Here is a 16,976-nt window from a genome sequence, read left to right on the forward strand (position 1 = left end):
TAGTGATCTAGAGATTAGTTCAGTAGATTACGAAAATTGTAGACATACGAGATCTGTAATAATTAATAAAAATCTTAATTAAACATGATAAATTGATAATCCTTAGTGATACATCGTGTATATCTTAAATTTATTATTTGGGAAAATCACATAAAAAACCCTCAAAGTGTCACTTACTAACACTTTAAACCTTCAAGTTTTTTCACTAACACTTTTAACCTTCAAAGTGACATTTGTATCATAAAAAACCTTCAAATAAAAAAATTGATCGGTTCAGCAAGTAATTTTTTTAAAAATAATTATTTAATTAATAAAATAAACAAAATAAATAAATAAAAATCCAAAAAATAAATAAAAATCGAAAAATTCTAATAAAATTTACAAAAATGGAAAAAAAATCAAAAAAATAAATTAAATTTTAGAAAATTAAATAAATATATTAAACATTAAATTATTTTCTAAAAATATTAATAAAAATAACTAAAAAGTTAGAAAAAAATCCGAAATTAATTACTAGTTAGAAAATTAAAATTCAAAAATAAATGAGATCAAACTAAAAACAGAAAATAAAAAAATTCATATATTTCAAAAAAAATGAAAATTCAAAAGTTTGAAAAAGATTTTTTTGTCATTTTTAAGATGATGTTGGAAACTATCATTGGAGATATGACAATTATCGTCATTGTTAATGGTTATGTGAGAAACCATCATCGTCACTTGTGAATTTTGAATTTTGAGTTTTATATTTTCCATTTTTTAAAAAAAACTGTGAACTTTTTATTTAGTTCTTCTCTATTTAAATTTAATCTTATTTATTATTAATTTTTAGTTATTGTTATTAATATTTTAGAAAATAATTTAATTTTTAATATATTTATTTAATTTTCTAAAATTTTAATTTATTTTTTAATTTCCTTTTTTTGATTTTTGTAAATTTTATTACAATTTTCGATTTTTATTTATTTTTGGATTTTTATTTATTTATTTTGTTATTTTATTAATTAAATAATTATTTTTTAAAAATTACCTGCTGAACCGGTCAATTTTTTGATTTGGAGGTTTTTTATGATACAAATGTCACTTTGAAGGTTAAAAGTGTTAGTGAAAAAACTTCAAGGTTTAAAGTGCTAGTAAGTGACACTTTGAGAGTTTTTTATGCGATTTTCCCTTTATTATTTGCAAATTTAGAATCGCTAACGTTTGTAATAGTGCTGGTGAAAAAGAATGCGAATCTTGAATCTCATGGACATGAAAAGATAAAAGAGTGTTTGTATTAACATTTGAAGAGAATTGAATGTTCCCAAAGTTTTAATGTCGAAGTTGCAAAAAAAAATTCTATGGGTTTTATTATAAACCGTATTTTACAAGTCTATGCTTTATAATATACAAGCTAGTTTATGTATTTAGATAAAAAGTTTGGAGGGAACAGACTGGTTTAAACCAATGAAGGTGCAATCTAAACAGAGATAGAATAAACATTGACTATATTGTAGAATTTTAAGGTATCCCATGCTAGGGCATGGACGAATCTAGATTCTAGTGTTAGAATCTAAAAATACATATATGTATATATTATATACACAATATATATATATATATATATATATATATATATATATATATGTACTTTTAGGACTCTATAGATCTCTAAACTAGAAACTCTCGTTGAGAATGCTCGATACTATAATTATCACCTCGATCAAATTTTTCCAAACACTAATCACCACAATGATCAAATTTAAATTTATTTCTTTAAGGATTCTAGTATTTATTATAATGTTAATACTTTATCATAGTTCAAATGTTAAAAAATGATTCTTAGTTAATAGTTAACTAGATTTTGACCCGCCTTTTTCAAAGGCGGAATTATTCTATAAATTTTTATTAGTAAAAAAGAATATTGATCTTTAAGTTTTTACTATATTTGTAGTTCAATTATCTATTTTTTTACGAACAGGTATTAAATTAAAAGAGATTGGATATCTAAAGCCGAACATATAATACCCGAATCCGAATGGATATTCAAAAATAACCAAACTTATGTATCTTTAACCCCATATTCCTAGTTTACTTCTCTAATTTTATTCAAAATGTGTATATATTGATTATTCACATGGTTCAAAATTAGATAACATACTTATAATTCCAAGAAAAATGGATTTTTACTTACTTAAAATGTATGTCAAAATTTTTGCTTCATGCATTAGCAAAAGTTACATTAAAATTTAAAAACAATAATCAAATTAGTGTCTTTTATTTTAAAATTTTTATCTTCAAATCATTCAATCTATTAAAAATAAAATATCAGTAAAGTAAAAGTTATATTTTTAAATACAAAAACTTGAGAAATGAAGATTTTTTTTTTCCAAAATCTAAATATCCAAAATAACTGAACCCAAACTAAGAATATCTGAACCCGATCCGAAGTACAAAAATACCCGAATGGATTCTATACTCCTATGCCAAAATATCTGAAAATCTGAAATATCCGATCTGAACCCGAACGGATATCCGAACTACTCCTATTTTAAAGATAGATAGCATATCGAGAGTAGCATATTCTGTTTAATTTTCGTTATAGGAAGGTCGAAAAGTAAGGAACTGGAAATCTTGTTAAAAAAATATGAACAAAAGATATTTAAGAGAATATATTGTATGTAGATATTATTTTGTGTGCAAGCCAAGTTAGTTTAGATTTGTTGAAATCTTTTGCTAATAAATTCTTTCTAATTTTTTTAAAAATATTACACGATTTATGATCAATGTAGACGATTTATATAATTAAAGTGTGTTTCATATATTTTTAAGGTTACAGTGTATAATGTTTAAAAAATGATATGATGTAATCTATAGTATAAGAGTGGAAGTTAGAGCTAAATATGATTGTATTATTGTGTAAGATGTAAGATACAATAGATTTAGATTGTTGGTTTGGACTGGTTATTTAATCTAGTATATACAACACCAAATTAAGTATAAATTTCATAGGAAAAAAGTAGAAGTAAGAATAATTGTATAACTTTGATTATTGTAAAGAATAAGTGCAACTAAAATTAATATTTGGTCCTTGCCAATCGTAACCATAGGATTTGTTAAGGTTGGTATATTTTTTTATGTTTGGTCCTTGCCAATCGTAACCATAGGATTAGATTTAAGAAATCAAAATTAATATTTAATTGGCCGGTTTGTTCGTTATGATTTAGTTGGAGCGAAATTATACTAAAATGTGTGGGCATTAATAATTGAGATAAGTTGTTATGGTCTATTTATTATGTAACACTCTAATAAAAATGAAACAGGCCAAAATTTAAATGAAAACATCTATGGTAGATATATTTTAGTACTCTGTTTTAATAGATTAGATACATAGGTGAGGCTAGTCTTGTACTCGGGGAGGGACACAAAAATATAGTTTTTGGTCCCTTCGTTATTGGGCCTGTTGATAAAAAAAAGTTATTGGGCCTTTCGTGGACCAAAGGCTAAGCTCTCTTCACACTATAAAATACACCAAGAAAATAATTAAACAATAAAAATGAAATGAAAAATACTCGCTGAGGTGTTTCGGCCCAAAAAAAAAAAGAGAAAATAGTTGGCTTTCATTTTGCAGAAGAAGACCACAGAAGAAGCCGAAGCGCAGAGATCGAATAAAAAAACAAAGATTCTCCGGTAGTAGCATTGCAGCTTAGGAGGAGGAGGAGCAATGTATCCTGCAGGTCAACAGGTCTGTTCAACAACTTTCACCTTTGTTACTTTGAATACCTGATTAGTCGGAAACAAACAAGAATCTAGCTTTTTGATTATTATTTTTTTTTTTTTTTTGGAACACATCTAGCTTTGATTATATTTATTTTTCAATTGCATGCGACTACATTGGCTTAGTTATGTTCTTTGGCTTAATGCAAGTTGTCTTTTTCGTTCGGTATAATTGGGTGAAAGTTCTTAAAGGTTCGAAATTGAGGATTAGGGTTTATGAAAGAATTGATTTTTTTTTTTGGTAGATGTCGTTTCATGCGACTCCTTTGGCTGTACAAGATCCATCAACGATGATGATGGTGGATCCGAAAGATGTAACAACCATCCAGAACGGAGGAGGGATATCTCAGGCAGAGTTTGCTTTGTTCAATTCCAATAGGATCCAGTCTGATCTCGAAGCCATGGGTATCAAACTCAAACTTCACGAAGATAGCTTGAAGTTTCTCAAGGCTCAGAAGAACAAGTTGGATGAATCAATCCTCGACTTGCAAGGTTCGAATCGAATCGTGTACTTATACCACATTCTGTCTTGAGAGAAATGAGAGGTGTTAATGTTTTTGGTTTTCTTTTTTGGCAGTTCGTATGAACAAACTTAATCCTTCAGGGGCTACTAGAAGCGAGAGCAGTGACACCAATCTTCAAGATGAGCAGATCCTTCTTCGCCATCCAAACTCAGCTGCTGGAGTTTTAACTCATGCTCAGTCTCTTCAGTCTTCTCAGATGATGTTGACTAAAGGTGTAGTTGGAGTTGTAGCCAAACTCGGGAAAGTCAATGATCAAAACCTGAGCCAGTTAGTTCCATTTTAACCTTACTTGACTTGTCACACTTTCTGTTACAAACCTTTCTGGTGATCTGATGCTTTCGAAAAAATAAAAAAAAATGCAGGGTTTTGTCGGATTATTTAGGGACTCGTTCGATGTTGGCACTTGTATGCAAGGACTACGACAGTGTTAAGGGTTTAGAGAGTTATGACAGCCAAGGCAACGTTGATAGAAATGCTGGCCTTCACGGCCTTGCCTCTTCGATTGGCAGAACCATACAATCCCATTTCGATGCCATCTCTCTCGAAAATCTTAGGTAACTAACTATTTCTTGTTGCTGTATTAACCAATTGATTTCATATGAGAATCTTGTTGTGATGACACTTCGTTTGGTGGCTTTTAGACCGTATCTTGGTCAGTACGTAGCTGGTGATCCACAAAGAAGGCTTGATCTTCTGAAACCAAAACTGCCTAACGGCGAGTATCCTCCAGGCTTTCTCGGGTTTGCTGTGAACATGATACAAATTGATCCAGCTTACCTGCTCTGTGTCACAGCGTATGGATACGGTCTTCGTGAGACCTTGTTCTACAGTCTGTTCTCTCGTCTTCAAGTGTATAGAACAAGGGCTGATATGATTAGTGCCCTCCCATGCATAAGTGAAGGTGCAGTGTCTTTGGATGGAGGAATCGTTAGAACCGGCGGGATCTTAACACTCGGAAGCAGGTAAGAAGATTCTTCTGACAACCTTTTCTCACTTTTTTTGTTGTTGTCTTGTGTTAACAAAATGCAAATGCCAGTGATGAGGTGAAGGTGAGGTTTGCAAAGCCAAGTGCTTCACGGGCGATGGATGATCGTAGTGAGGCGGAGAGGCAAATGAAAGAGCTGAGACAGAAGAAGGAGAAAACGCTGGAGGACATAAAGCGAACGCAAGTGCTCCGTGATCATGCTGTGTACAACTTTGGCAAGAAAAAGGATGAGTTTGTCCGATTCTTGGCTCAGAGCTCATCCCACTAATACGAGGTACTTGGTGACCTAACTCCCATACTTGGATATGTGTGATCTTGCAGCATATCATGTAATCATATTTGATTATATCTTTGTTTTATTTTCATTTTGTCAGTTCAAAGCATTGGTTTATATGGCTAACATAATCTCTCTGTGTTTGTGTGTTGTGCTGCTTCAGCTAATGATATCAGCCAGATGCAAAGAGAGCAAGCAAGCAAAGAACCATGGAGCTGTGAGTAATAGTGGCTTTAAGAACTTTTTTTTTTCCAGTCTTAGTTTTTGATAAGTGTAAACATCCAGAGGCTTAGTAAGACTGGTTTGGTTTAGATCAGTTACCTTTGGTTCTGTATTTCTCTAGTCATATGTTTTGGTTTAACTCGACCATGTACATATAATGATGGATACTTTTGTTATATAAACTTCTTCACTGCTTTGGAGTCTTATGTTTCCTATGTCTTATTTATTATATTTGTGTCCCGTTTGGAACTCCAATTTTCCCAAACATCATCAACTTGCATATAACATGCACTAGCCTGTATTGAAGATTACTATTCAGTCACATCAGCATAAAGTAGATCTATTTTAAACCATGTTAAATATATTAGAAAAAAAAAAAAAGTTGGATCATAGCTTATACACGGCTTCGTCCAGTTTCCCGGCTTTAACCAGCTGATCCTGCAACCGGTTATACACTGCTAAGTTTGGTCATAGACTCGACTCAACCATCGTTTTGTAATACGCAGCTCCTTCCCTCTATCTTACCGCTTCCTTGAAACAAAGTATCCATCAACAAAACATAAGTGTACTCATCAGGCTTCACCTTCTTCTCATCCATTTCACTGGAAAGCTTCTCATATTCGTTTATGGTGTATTTTTAGAAATTGATCCATTATCTAGTGAAAGTAACAAACTACAAATTAAAAATATTTGAATTCAAAGATTATAACTATAAAATTTAATATAAACATAATATATAGTTTGAAAACAACATAATGTAAATTAATACTATAAACTTGTGTGATTTACTTGTTTTAGCTCTTTGTTGAACTAGTAAAAAATTGAAATCGTAAAAACACTTGCAAGGGAAAAAAAGAAGTAACAAAGAGAAAACGTTTGTTGGGAATAATTAATTAAAATTAAAAAGTGATTAATTATATTTATGTAAACTGAACTTAAACAAAAATGAGCCCAACACCAAAGTAAATTCAATCATCCAAACAAAAAAAATTCAATCATCCAATTTTCTATTGTCTTTATTTTTGGGTCAATTAAATTCTTTTAACAGATAAACAATTTAAATTAAAAATATATAAATTAATTAGGTAGGTCAGCTGACCCCTTCCACTTCAAGCCTGACCATGTGCATGTGTTCAGGGTACAATACAGAATGCACATAGTTCATTGCAGTTTTTATTTTTTTTTATTTTAGTTTAGATTAGGGGGTTCAATTTTTTTCTGTTAATAGATTATATTAAATTTTCGATGGAATACAAGTTCAGCCGGCGGAACACAACGAAATCCCCGGAAACTTATCCCATAACAGGGGGACTTAAACCCAAACATGGATATCAATAAAACACAAACATAATTTTAAACTAATCCAAGTTTCTGCAACTAGACCTTCTTACAACCTTCAAGAAAACAAAGATAAAAACTGAAGCTTAAATCAACCAGAAGTCCATTGAAAGACCATAGTCAGCCAACCGGACAAGTAGGGGAAAGGACAAAGGACCGAAACTCACCTGAGTCTCCTGTTCAAGATGAAAAGCTAGAACCATGCCGAATAGCATCAACCACACACACCAACACCGAACCAACCGGATTAGGGTTCAATTTTTTTTAAAAAGTATATTTTATCTGAAAAATGGATCCCATTTTTTCTTTACCTCAAGGCCTATTTTATTTATGGATCCCAATTTTTCTTTACTTCAAGCCCTATTTTATTTTTTAGATAGGCCTGCTAGCTCTACCCCTGTATATAATCATCATTCATCACTCAACTTTTGATCCACATTATGGATCAACCTGTTCAGTGCCTTTTGTGTATATTATTGGTGCACTTTTGTTCCACGTTCCTGATCATCATACGTTTTTGGTTTCATGAAAGTCTTGACGTGAAGCAAATACAACAGTAGGTTTATTGAATTATATCCCATTTAATCATAGGTCATATACAGTCTGGTCATATATTTGTTATGGCAATATTATATATATATATTAATTATGTTATAAGAAAATGAAATGATAATGCAAACGTAAGATAACATTTTGGAGTTTGATATCATTGCTGCTGAGAAGTGAGTGAATCGGACCTGGAATTATTGGAACCAAAGTTCCCAAAATCGTGGACCCACCGTCAGTGTCGGTCGTGACCTATGTTACATGGAAACGGAAGTGGAAACGCAGAAGCGGAAACGTTAGGAAGCGCGGAAACATATATTTAAAAATATTTAGGAAGCGGGTACGTGTTGGAAGCGTGTATATATATATATATATATATATATATATATATATAAACACAAAATTAATATATCGAATAAAATATTTTAATTAGTGAACTAGTGCATAATTCATATACTATAACTAAAATAAAATAAATATGTATAGTTACAAAGAAAAAAATATAATAATATATATGTAAATCTATGTATATTTATATTTCTTTGAAACTGAAAAATAAAGCATCCCCTAGACTATATTTGAGAAGTGATTTTGCCACATGTCTTCTCTACAATCATTCTCACAAAAATAATATGACATGGCTATTAAAATTGATGACGTGTCATATAGATTAATATGACATGGACAATTTTTGCCACATGTCTTCTCTACAATCATTCTTACAAAATAATATGACATTGCTAATAAAATTGATGACATGTCTTATAGATTAATATGACATGGACAATTATACTTAATGTTAATTTATATTTTTGGTAAATTTTTTAAAATATGGTAATAACTCCTATATTACATTTATTTTCGATTTATATTTTTGGACTTTTTTAAAATATGGTAATAACTCATAAATCATCATTAAAATAAATATATTCAATTATGGCATTCAAATTTCGAAATATCATTTAAATTAAAAATATTTCAAAAATATATACATATTTCAAAAATATATACATATTTTTAGAAAATTACAAAAATTAAATCATAAAATCAAATTAAATCGTAAAATCATTAGTTTCTTATATATATCTACAGATTTTATAAATATTTTTTAATTTTAATTTTTGACAATTATAAAATTTTCATCCCCTAGATTATATTTGAGAAGTGATTTTGCCACATGTCTTCTACAATCATTTTCAATGATTTTGAAATATCATTTAAATTAAAAATATTTCAAAAATATATACATATTTTTTTAGAAAAGTATAAAAATTAAATCATAAAATCAAATAAAATCGTAAAATCATTAGTTTCTTATATATATATATATATATCTACAGATTTTATAAATATTGTTTAATTTTAATTTTTGAAAATTATGCAATTTTACATATTTATTTAATATATTTAATTAAAATAAATAGATAGAAAAATCTACCTAAGATTATAATTTTAAATATATACATGCACATTCTTAAATATATTTCAAAATAAACAAAATTGCTTTTATCTTAATTTTAATGTTCAGTTAAATCAAATTTATACTAAAATATTAATAAGAAAAAGAAAATTTATAATATTAATAAAAAATAAATATAATTTATATTTATCTGTTAGAAAATATTTTAAATTTTTTTACTGCACATGGTGCAGGAAAACACCTAGTTTCAATTAATTAACTCATACACAGCAACCGAATAATACAAACAACATGAAACAAAACGAATAAGTAAAAAAGACTATCATTAGATTATTATTCAGAAAAAAAAAACGTACAAAGTTGAATGGACTTGTATTTTTTTTAGTTTTAACTCTATTGTTATATATATTAATAAAGTAAAGTAAGTTGGGCCATAAATCAATTAAATTAAGCAAGCCCATAGAACAGAGTTCTTCTTCTTCTTCTTCTTTGCACATCAACATAACCGTCAAGCTTCCGATCTACAACCATCAACGCTTCCACATACGAACCGTGCGCTTCCGTCACGCTTCCAAACACCACAATTCTGGAAACGCGATTCCGAAACGATTCCATACGATTCCGAGCGCTTCCGCTTCCGATTCCGCTTCGGAAACGAGAAACGCACCTTCATGGGCGATTCCATGTAACGTAGGTCGTGACCTTATTGACTTATGTCACATCGGTTCTACAGTTCCGTCTCCGACGCCGACACATCCTATTAATGAAAATTGATTTTTCAAAATGAACGCCTGTTTGAATATTCGTTATATCATTCAAACAAAATATAATTAATGTCGCTGGACATTAAATTGTTTGAATGTCGCATTCAATTTAGTTGGTCCAAAACATAATTAAATAATTAATGTCGCTGGACTTTTATTTTTAGCCCACATATAGTCACATCGACACAAACCACTGAAGTTCATTTTATATTTCTTTTTCGAAATGGCAGAGTAAACTTTATGTTTCTGTTCTTCATCTTTTTTTTTTTGTAAAATCAAGCTAGTTTGCATATTACAAATCGATTACTTCATCGCACCAATCAGTTGATTAATAATCTGTATTATCGAAAAGAATATTGTAAAATTATTTCGACTCATGAATTACAATATTATTGGTAATATGTTCGGATATAATGCAATTAAAAAGTTAAAACATACATATATAGGATTAATCATATGTCCATAGATATAAGGACGTAAGAATGAAACAATACATCGGAAACAAAAGCAATATTATTTTCTTTATCTAAATGTTCAATCCGGCCAAGAACGAAACGCCTGTTGAAGGCAACCACGACGAACCGTATATGAATTCCGCCACCGTAAAACGGTTAGCCTCAGCTGTCGAATTGATGACCCGATATCCTGGCCACTTCACACGTTGTGCAAGAGCCGACCCGGGTCCAGTATTCAAATACTCTCCGTAATATAAAGTATCTAAAGCAAATGAACTTGTGTTCCACTCGAGCCAACCTCTTGTGTGTACATGTTTCTCGATATACGATAACATGTAAACCGTCCTAGAGAATTGCTTCCAAGGCCGGCCTAGATACGTCTGGAAAGTACCATTGGTGGCTTGGAGATCAGGTGTCGCCAAAATTCTAGATGCATGTATTGACATACCGGTGTTTTGGTTCGGGTCTTTTCTGTTCTGAGCTGTGATCGTGTTTTTCTGAAAATCCATGGGTTTGCGTGCATAGATGCTACAGTTCTGTAGAACCACAGCTGCATTACCGAAGATGAAATCGACTGTACCGTAGATATCGCACTCACGAAAGAATTGTCGGTTTGAATGAACATAGAGCGTGTCTTGATAACCAATTATATTGCATCGATAGATCACCGCGTGGTCAGCCCCAACGCGGAGAGCGACTGCCTGGTGCTTCGCCGGACCAGCCCAATTTTCAAATGTGATGTCCCTTGCAATAAATCCAGCTCCAGTGGCAGCTGTAGAAAATAAAACAAGATACATACACACTTAAGTTTTGTGCTTTATATATCTTTAAATTTATTAAACATAAGAAACCAATGTATTTAAGTAAACTCGTCTTCAATGAGTGTTTTATCTGTCGATATAGTGCAACAAATGCAGTCAATTCAGTTCAAAAAAAAAAAAAAAATGCAGTCAAACAAAATCATAATTTGGATTTTAACTATATGTGTTACTTAAAATCAAATACTAGTATGTGAGAAATGTCTTTACCTATAAATGTTATATGGAATGGAACTAGTGGTCTCTAACTTCCAACAACAAAATTAACCATGACCCACATCCAACCATATATAAATAAATGCAATTCTTCTCTGGCTCCCATAATGCTTGTATACAAATATGTGGGTCAGTAATTGCGCGGCCTACTTCCAGCATTAGGATAAGTTACATGTGTTTATCATTCTAGATGTTTATGCGCGTATATGATATAAGTGTGCATATTTCTATGAAGTTCCGAATATACAAGCATATTACTAGCATATACGGGACATGCATTTACTGATGTAATGTAACGATGTACGCACCTGGATATGGGATATATATATATATATATATATTATATATATATATATAAATGAGTATTAGATAAATTTAATGTATTTAAACTTTCTTACCTAATAATATACTGTATTGTTTTATGGTTTAAGTAGAGTAGAATGCACTTAATGCACTTAAAGACCACAACAAAATGCATGTGAGGTTGGTTGGATAAGCGGCGGCAGCATCACATAGGATGTCCGATTCAGTGCGAGTGTTAGCTAATCGAACTTATCGTAATCATATTGGATGTTGAATCCAAAAACAGTAACCAGACTACAAATCATTAAAAGATAAGATCAGAATTAAGTTGTAAACTAAACTCACAATTTACTAAATCATTGGTCCAAATTACTGACTTTGCTTACTGGTCGAGTGGCTATTACTATTTACAAAATTTACTTAAAGCTAGTTTTCTTTAGTGGTCCATAGTTCAAATGAAGAATAAACACAAGTGGTAAAAGACAACTAATTTTGTAAACGATCCTGACTTAAATAGAATCTGTCGGGCACTTTAATCATATCACTCCGAATTCAGAAATCTATACAGCTAGCTCATGACCCCCTTCAGAGTTTCTGATTCCAAGAACTTTCCTTAGAGTATATTTTTTCACTTTGCAACTTATTTATATACCTAGCTTAGGTCAAAATCTATATTTTTAAGCTCTAAAAATAATTCGATAGGTAAAAAAGTTGACCCCAAAAGGATCAATTAGGAAAAAGATATATATTATATCATACATGTTGACCTCCAAAAAAAAAATTTCAATTATCCTCTTTTCATGAATTTTATAATGTAACTACCAGAAATGGATTTTCTATTAAAAAAAAAGATCAAGTATGGCAGCGCTAGAGCTTTTGAAAAAGTTCACACCCAAAAATAAGTGTCTTCATTTAATTTGTCTAGCTGAGATGATAATGTTGGTTTTACATGTTTTCTTAAAAGTTGTAATTAATTGTTATTATTGTTGCATTATTTGGAAAAGGTTCAAAAAGTTAAAAAGGATTGATGAAAAGAAGTGAAACAGCTACTTACCAAACGTCGCCGTGTGAAAAGTGGTCATGTTGTCAAAAATACTTTTCCCTCCCGAAATGATAGTTTTACCCTTCCCATCTCCAACGAACATCAAATTAATTTTTTTCCTACCGACTTTGAGGTTGTCTTCTTCGTACCTTCCAAAGAAAAAACAGAAAGATTCAAAGACATATAACGCAATTATTACACGCGAGGTTACTTTCATTATTTTCACGGACGTAACAGTTTAAAATTACACAAACATAAAATAAAGAAAAAAATCTAAATGGAAGGGATAAAAACGTAGTTTTACCTTCCGGCTTTCACGTAGATAATAGTCCGGTGAGGACTGTACTGAGGAGCTTTCTTGATGGCTTCCGAAATAGTCTTGCACGTGCCGTTGCCGTCTTTCGAGACGATGATATCAGCTTGAATCTGAGACACTGGCATTTCGAGTATCTCACGCTCTCTTCTCTTGGTCCATCTCGGGAACTTCGAGTTCTTGTCCCCTCCTACTTCAAGAAGCCTCCTGTTCTGTATCGGCACTCCGGCGAAATCGTCGCCGCTACTGCTCGCCGCGAATATCGCCAAACAGTTGCTGACGAGCTCCGAGAGATTCTTGAGCGACGCCGTCATCTGATCCTTCACTCCGCCGTCGTTTACGCCGTCGAACCCTTCCGCGCAGGTGTCGTGGTTCGTCAGAGCCGAGCTCAGCCATGTCATCACGTCTTGCGGCTTCGTTTGGCCGCCGGAGACGGAGGATAGTGCGCGTGAGAGCGCGTCGACGGAATCGTCTAGCAGCTCGATGCATGCATCGTAGGCTGAGCGGACACGTGGGGGCATGTCGAGGACAGATAAAGAGGAGGATGAGTAGAGTGCGCGGTTGAAGTGGTGGAGCGTCATGTTCACCGTCACGTGGAGCAGGTTGTTGTCGGAAGAGGAGGCGAGTGTGCCGGGGAAGTCCATGAGTGAGTCAACGCATAGTTCTGGGAAACGAGCCAAGTCGCAAGCTTTTGAGATTGCTTGGCTTGGTTTCCGAGCTAGGCCTGGGACGTGCTGGGGGGATTTGAGTTGTGATCCGAATACTGAGGCGGGGAGCATTAGTGTGAAGGCTACGACGATTAAAGACATTAGAAGCTTCTTTCTTGTCGGTTGTGCTGACATGGGGACATGGTTTATGTTCGGAGCCAGAGCTGTGGTGGTTCTCACCGAACAACTTGTTTTGGAGGTTCCGAGTCTTTCGCAACCCATTTTGTTCTCGTTGTATTTTCTTTTCTTGTGGTTTACATTCCAAATGATGCAAGTGTATATATATATGAGTGAGTGAGTCTGGTGAAGTATATAAAGGAGAGTAGTGGTGATACTGGTGGGGACACGCGTCATTGAACTATTCATTTAACATAAGAATAAAAATTGCGTTATTTATTTGCTTGTGGTCGAATTTAAGTTGCTTGTGCTTATCATCGTTTGTTAGTGTGAGGTTATTCTTTCCAGTCGATGTTTGTTAGTAAGCTTTTGTTACTCGTCGAGATGAGTAAAAATAGGTGTGGGATTTTGAACCCAACCGAATTTGGTGAACCAAACTGAACTGAATTTTTTCAGTTTTGGTTTATATTCAATTTATAAATTTAGCTTCATTTGATAGATTACAGAAAAATTCAGTTGTTGGGTTGGTTCAATTCAATAATTGGTTAGTTCAGTTTTGTACTTCTTTTTTTACAAATTTTGACCAAATTATTTCATCTAAAATTTTGAACAAAAATAACGGACTAACTAAAATTGACCAATAAATTACTAGAGAACATACGCTTGTCCGAGAGATTCTTAAGTGACATTTTGTGCAAAACCAAAGGATTACATATCAAAATAGTGTTGACAGAAAATTACTGATTATGAGTGCTACGCTAAATTATTTAGTGTCGAATTGTATAGTACATTACATATAAACCTTGAAATTGATCTAGTATTATTATATATGTGCAGTGTGCATATTAAAGAGCATGAGCTGGCATCTACAAATCAAGTGTAAACTTGTTGAAAATTGAAATGATAGTGACACTACAGACTCATCCCATTATTTTATGGTTTTTCCTTTATTATTTCAAGACTTTGAAACAGTTTTATAAACACTAAAACAGTTAACATGCATTAATTAAATCCTATTATTGTTTCAACATCAACCTAACAGGAAAAGAAGGAAACCACGACTCAGCTAATGCCAGAATGCGACTAAAAAGACCCCATTGTTTCTGATTACATAGACATCTCACGTTGTTTTTTCATTTAAATGTTTTCAAACTTTGTCATAATTTTAAACCGAGTGCTTTAAATTAAATCCAGCTAAGTTATCTAAAATAGATGGACCTACATTTCCATAATCAAACACTAGTACGATCCTGCGACTTCTTAGTTAAATTCGTGATGATATATAACTAGGATTCATTATTAAACTAACACATAACAGTTCGGACTCGAATCATAAAAAATTACAAATGATATTATGTGAAACTCATACAAATTCTGAAAACCCTTTGGCAAAAGAAAGAAAAGAAACTTATACAAATTCGATCATGCAAGTATGTAACTGTCTACAAGAATGTATTTGATCTTGTGTATTAATTTTTTATGCAGTGAGACTGGGACCAACGTACACAATTAGCTTTGCATAAATACTTGTAACATTTATGATATATCTAGACATTTCTTTTTGTTAAAAATGTGAATACCATTTAAAATAAAAATAAAAATTGAGGTTTACAGGTATTTCAGTAAATACATCCAACCAACTCTATTTCTTTACAAAACTTCTACCACGTAATTTTGGAATTTTCAAAAACATATCAGGCTGACAAAAAAAAAAAATTTGATAGCAAACATGACTAGAAGCAATGATAAATTCCTGAAAACCCAAAAAAGCTCGAGCCGAGATGGGCACAATAGGAGAGATACAAAGACAAATTGTGATGATGTAAAAAGCAAACAATAAGCTTATATCATCCGACTGTCCGAACATTAAACCATTTCTCTTAAGAGGTAGGAAGAGCCCACTCAAAAACTCATTCAAAGTCCAACATATGTGTTCAATTGAAACCAAAATCAAATCCAAAGACTGGATTACACTAACCATCAGAGCCTAATAGCGTTTTACTTACTCTACCGGATTCATCCACTAAGTTCTCTAGCAAAAAAAACAAGTAACATCACTTCTTTGTAGCTTTACTACCTCCTCTTGAAGCTAAGCTAAACCCAAGACACAATAAATTGAAGAACTTCCTCTACCCACTGAAGCTTAACCTGCAGCTCTACCATGACACCAAACAACACCAAGCCTTTAAAGGAGATGAAGTGTGAGTGAGAGCTCAAAACCGCATACGCACATTGAGGAAGCGGGTGTAGGAGTTAAAACTCGCAATCAAAAAATTAATGTGAATAGAATAAAGTTTACGGAAATAGTAGGAGAGGATCTCTGTGAATAGATCGTTAAGATAGTTTAGTTGGAATGAACTAATATTATTGACAATGAATATGATATATACAAAGAACAAAGCACAAGATAATACATGTGGAAGAGAGTATTCTAGGTAACAAGTGAGTAAGTCCAAGAACATACATCAAATAATGGATGTGTTTTATGCTGCCCAGCTTGCTCCAACTACTCCGCATATCTAGGGAGCACATATCGTACCTAGCTCCGGAAATATCAACCTGTTGGGTAACCGTTTGACTGCAAGGTGACTAGGTCTTGGTTGTTATCTACAAACTCTGAGCTCATTTTCTCACGCTACAAGGTATCCCTTTGAGCTGGAATAGCAGGGATTCGCTGATGATTCATGTCTTCACTGACCATTTAGCTCGTTTTGATTGGGCTTTTACTAGACCAGATTTATTTGATACATCCTGCTCCAACAGTTTCCCCAGCCTCTTAAGTGACACATGGTTATTTTGAATGGGCGAAAGTATGACGAGATGCACTTGTGTTTCGTTTGTTAGATCGATAATTATTATTCTCGATCTACTGGTCTAAAAATCAGTGGTGTTCTCCTCGAGATAATCATCCACTGTTGATATTGTTTTGATTTGATGGTTTGGACATTTAGAGCAACATTAGACCACCTCCATTGATATTTTTTACAAAAATATATGTAAGTTGTTGATCAATAGTATTTAAAATAAATAAAACTATTTATAAAATCAATGTAATTTATAATTAATTTTCAACTGAAATCAAACATTGTATTTGAATTGTAAAATGATTTTTTTGTGTAACATTATGGGTCAGCAATGGTTTCTTGCGTAAACACTTACCAAGTTAATTTTCCGATGTG

The 16,976-nt window shown here is 32.4% G+C and overlaps 2 protein-coding genes and 1 long non-coding RNA gene across 3 annotated transcripts; 1 reads left to right on the top strand and 2 right to left on the bottom strand.

Annotated features, from left to right (window-relative positions):
• The first annotated feature begins 3,544 nt into the window (after positions 1-3,544).
• On the top strand, positions 3,545-5,951 carry LOC108835690 (protein DEFECTIVE IN MERISTEM SILENCING 3). Its single transcript, XM_018608913.2, has 7 exons — positions 3,545-3,721; positions 3,999-4,245; positions 4,331-4,544; positions 4,640-4,831; positions 4,919-5,239; positions 5,314-5,536; positions 5,700-5,951. The coding sequence occupies exons 1-6, from the start codon at positions 3,701-3,703 to the stop codon at positions 5,528-5,530; spliced, it is 1,212 nt and encodes a 403-aa protein (XP_018464415.2). The 5' UTR covers positions 3,545-3,700; the 3' UTR covers positions 5,531-5,536; positions 5,700-5,951.
• Positions 5,952-6,033: 82 nt separating this feature from the next.
• LOC130495240 (uncharacterized) lies at positions 6,034-7,582 on the bottom strand. The gene is made up of 2 exons (XR_008934512.1): positions 7,264-7,582; positions 6,034-6,414 (listed from the first exon to the last, which is right to left on the bottom strand). It is a non-coding gene; the product is annotated as an uncharacterized LOC130495240 (long non-coding RNA).
• A 2,585-nt stretch (positions 7,583-10,167) lies between these two features.
• Positions 10,168-14,049, bottom strand: LOC108863277 (probable pectinesterase/pectinesterase inhibitor 34). Its single transcript, XM_057011099.1, has 3 exons — positions 12,965-14,049; positions 12,673-12,809; positions 10,168-11,053 (listed from the first exon to the last, which is right to left on the bottom strand). Exons 1-3 carry the CDS (start codon positions 14,044-14,046, stop codon positions 10,353-10,355), a joined length of 1,920 nt encoding a protein of 639 aa, XP_056867079.1. The 5' UTR covers positions 14,047-14,049; the 3' UTR covers positions 10,168-10,352.
• Positions 14,050-16,976: the final 2,927 nt, after the last annotated feature.

Source organism: Raphanus sativus, chromosome 5 (genome assembly GCF_000801105.2).
Source record: "Raphanus sativus cultivar WK10039 chromosome 5, ASM80110v3, whole genome shotgun sequence".
Classification (NCBI taxonomy): domain Eukaryota; kingdom Viridiplantae; phylum Streptophyta; class Magnoliopsida; order Brassicales; family Brassicaceae; genus Raphanus; species Raphanus sativus.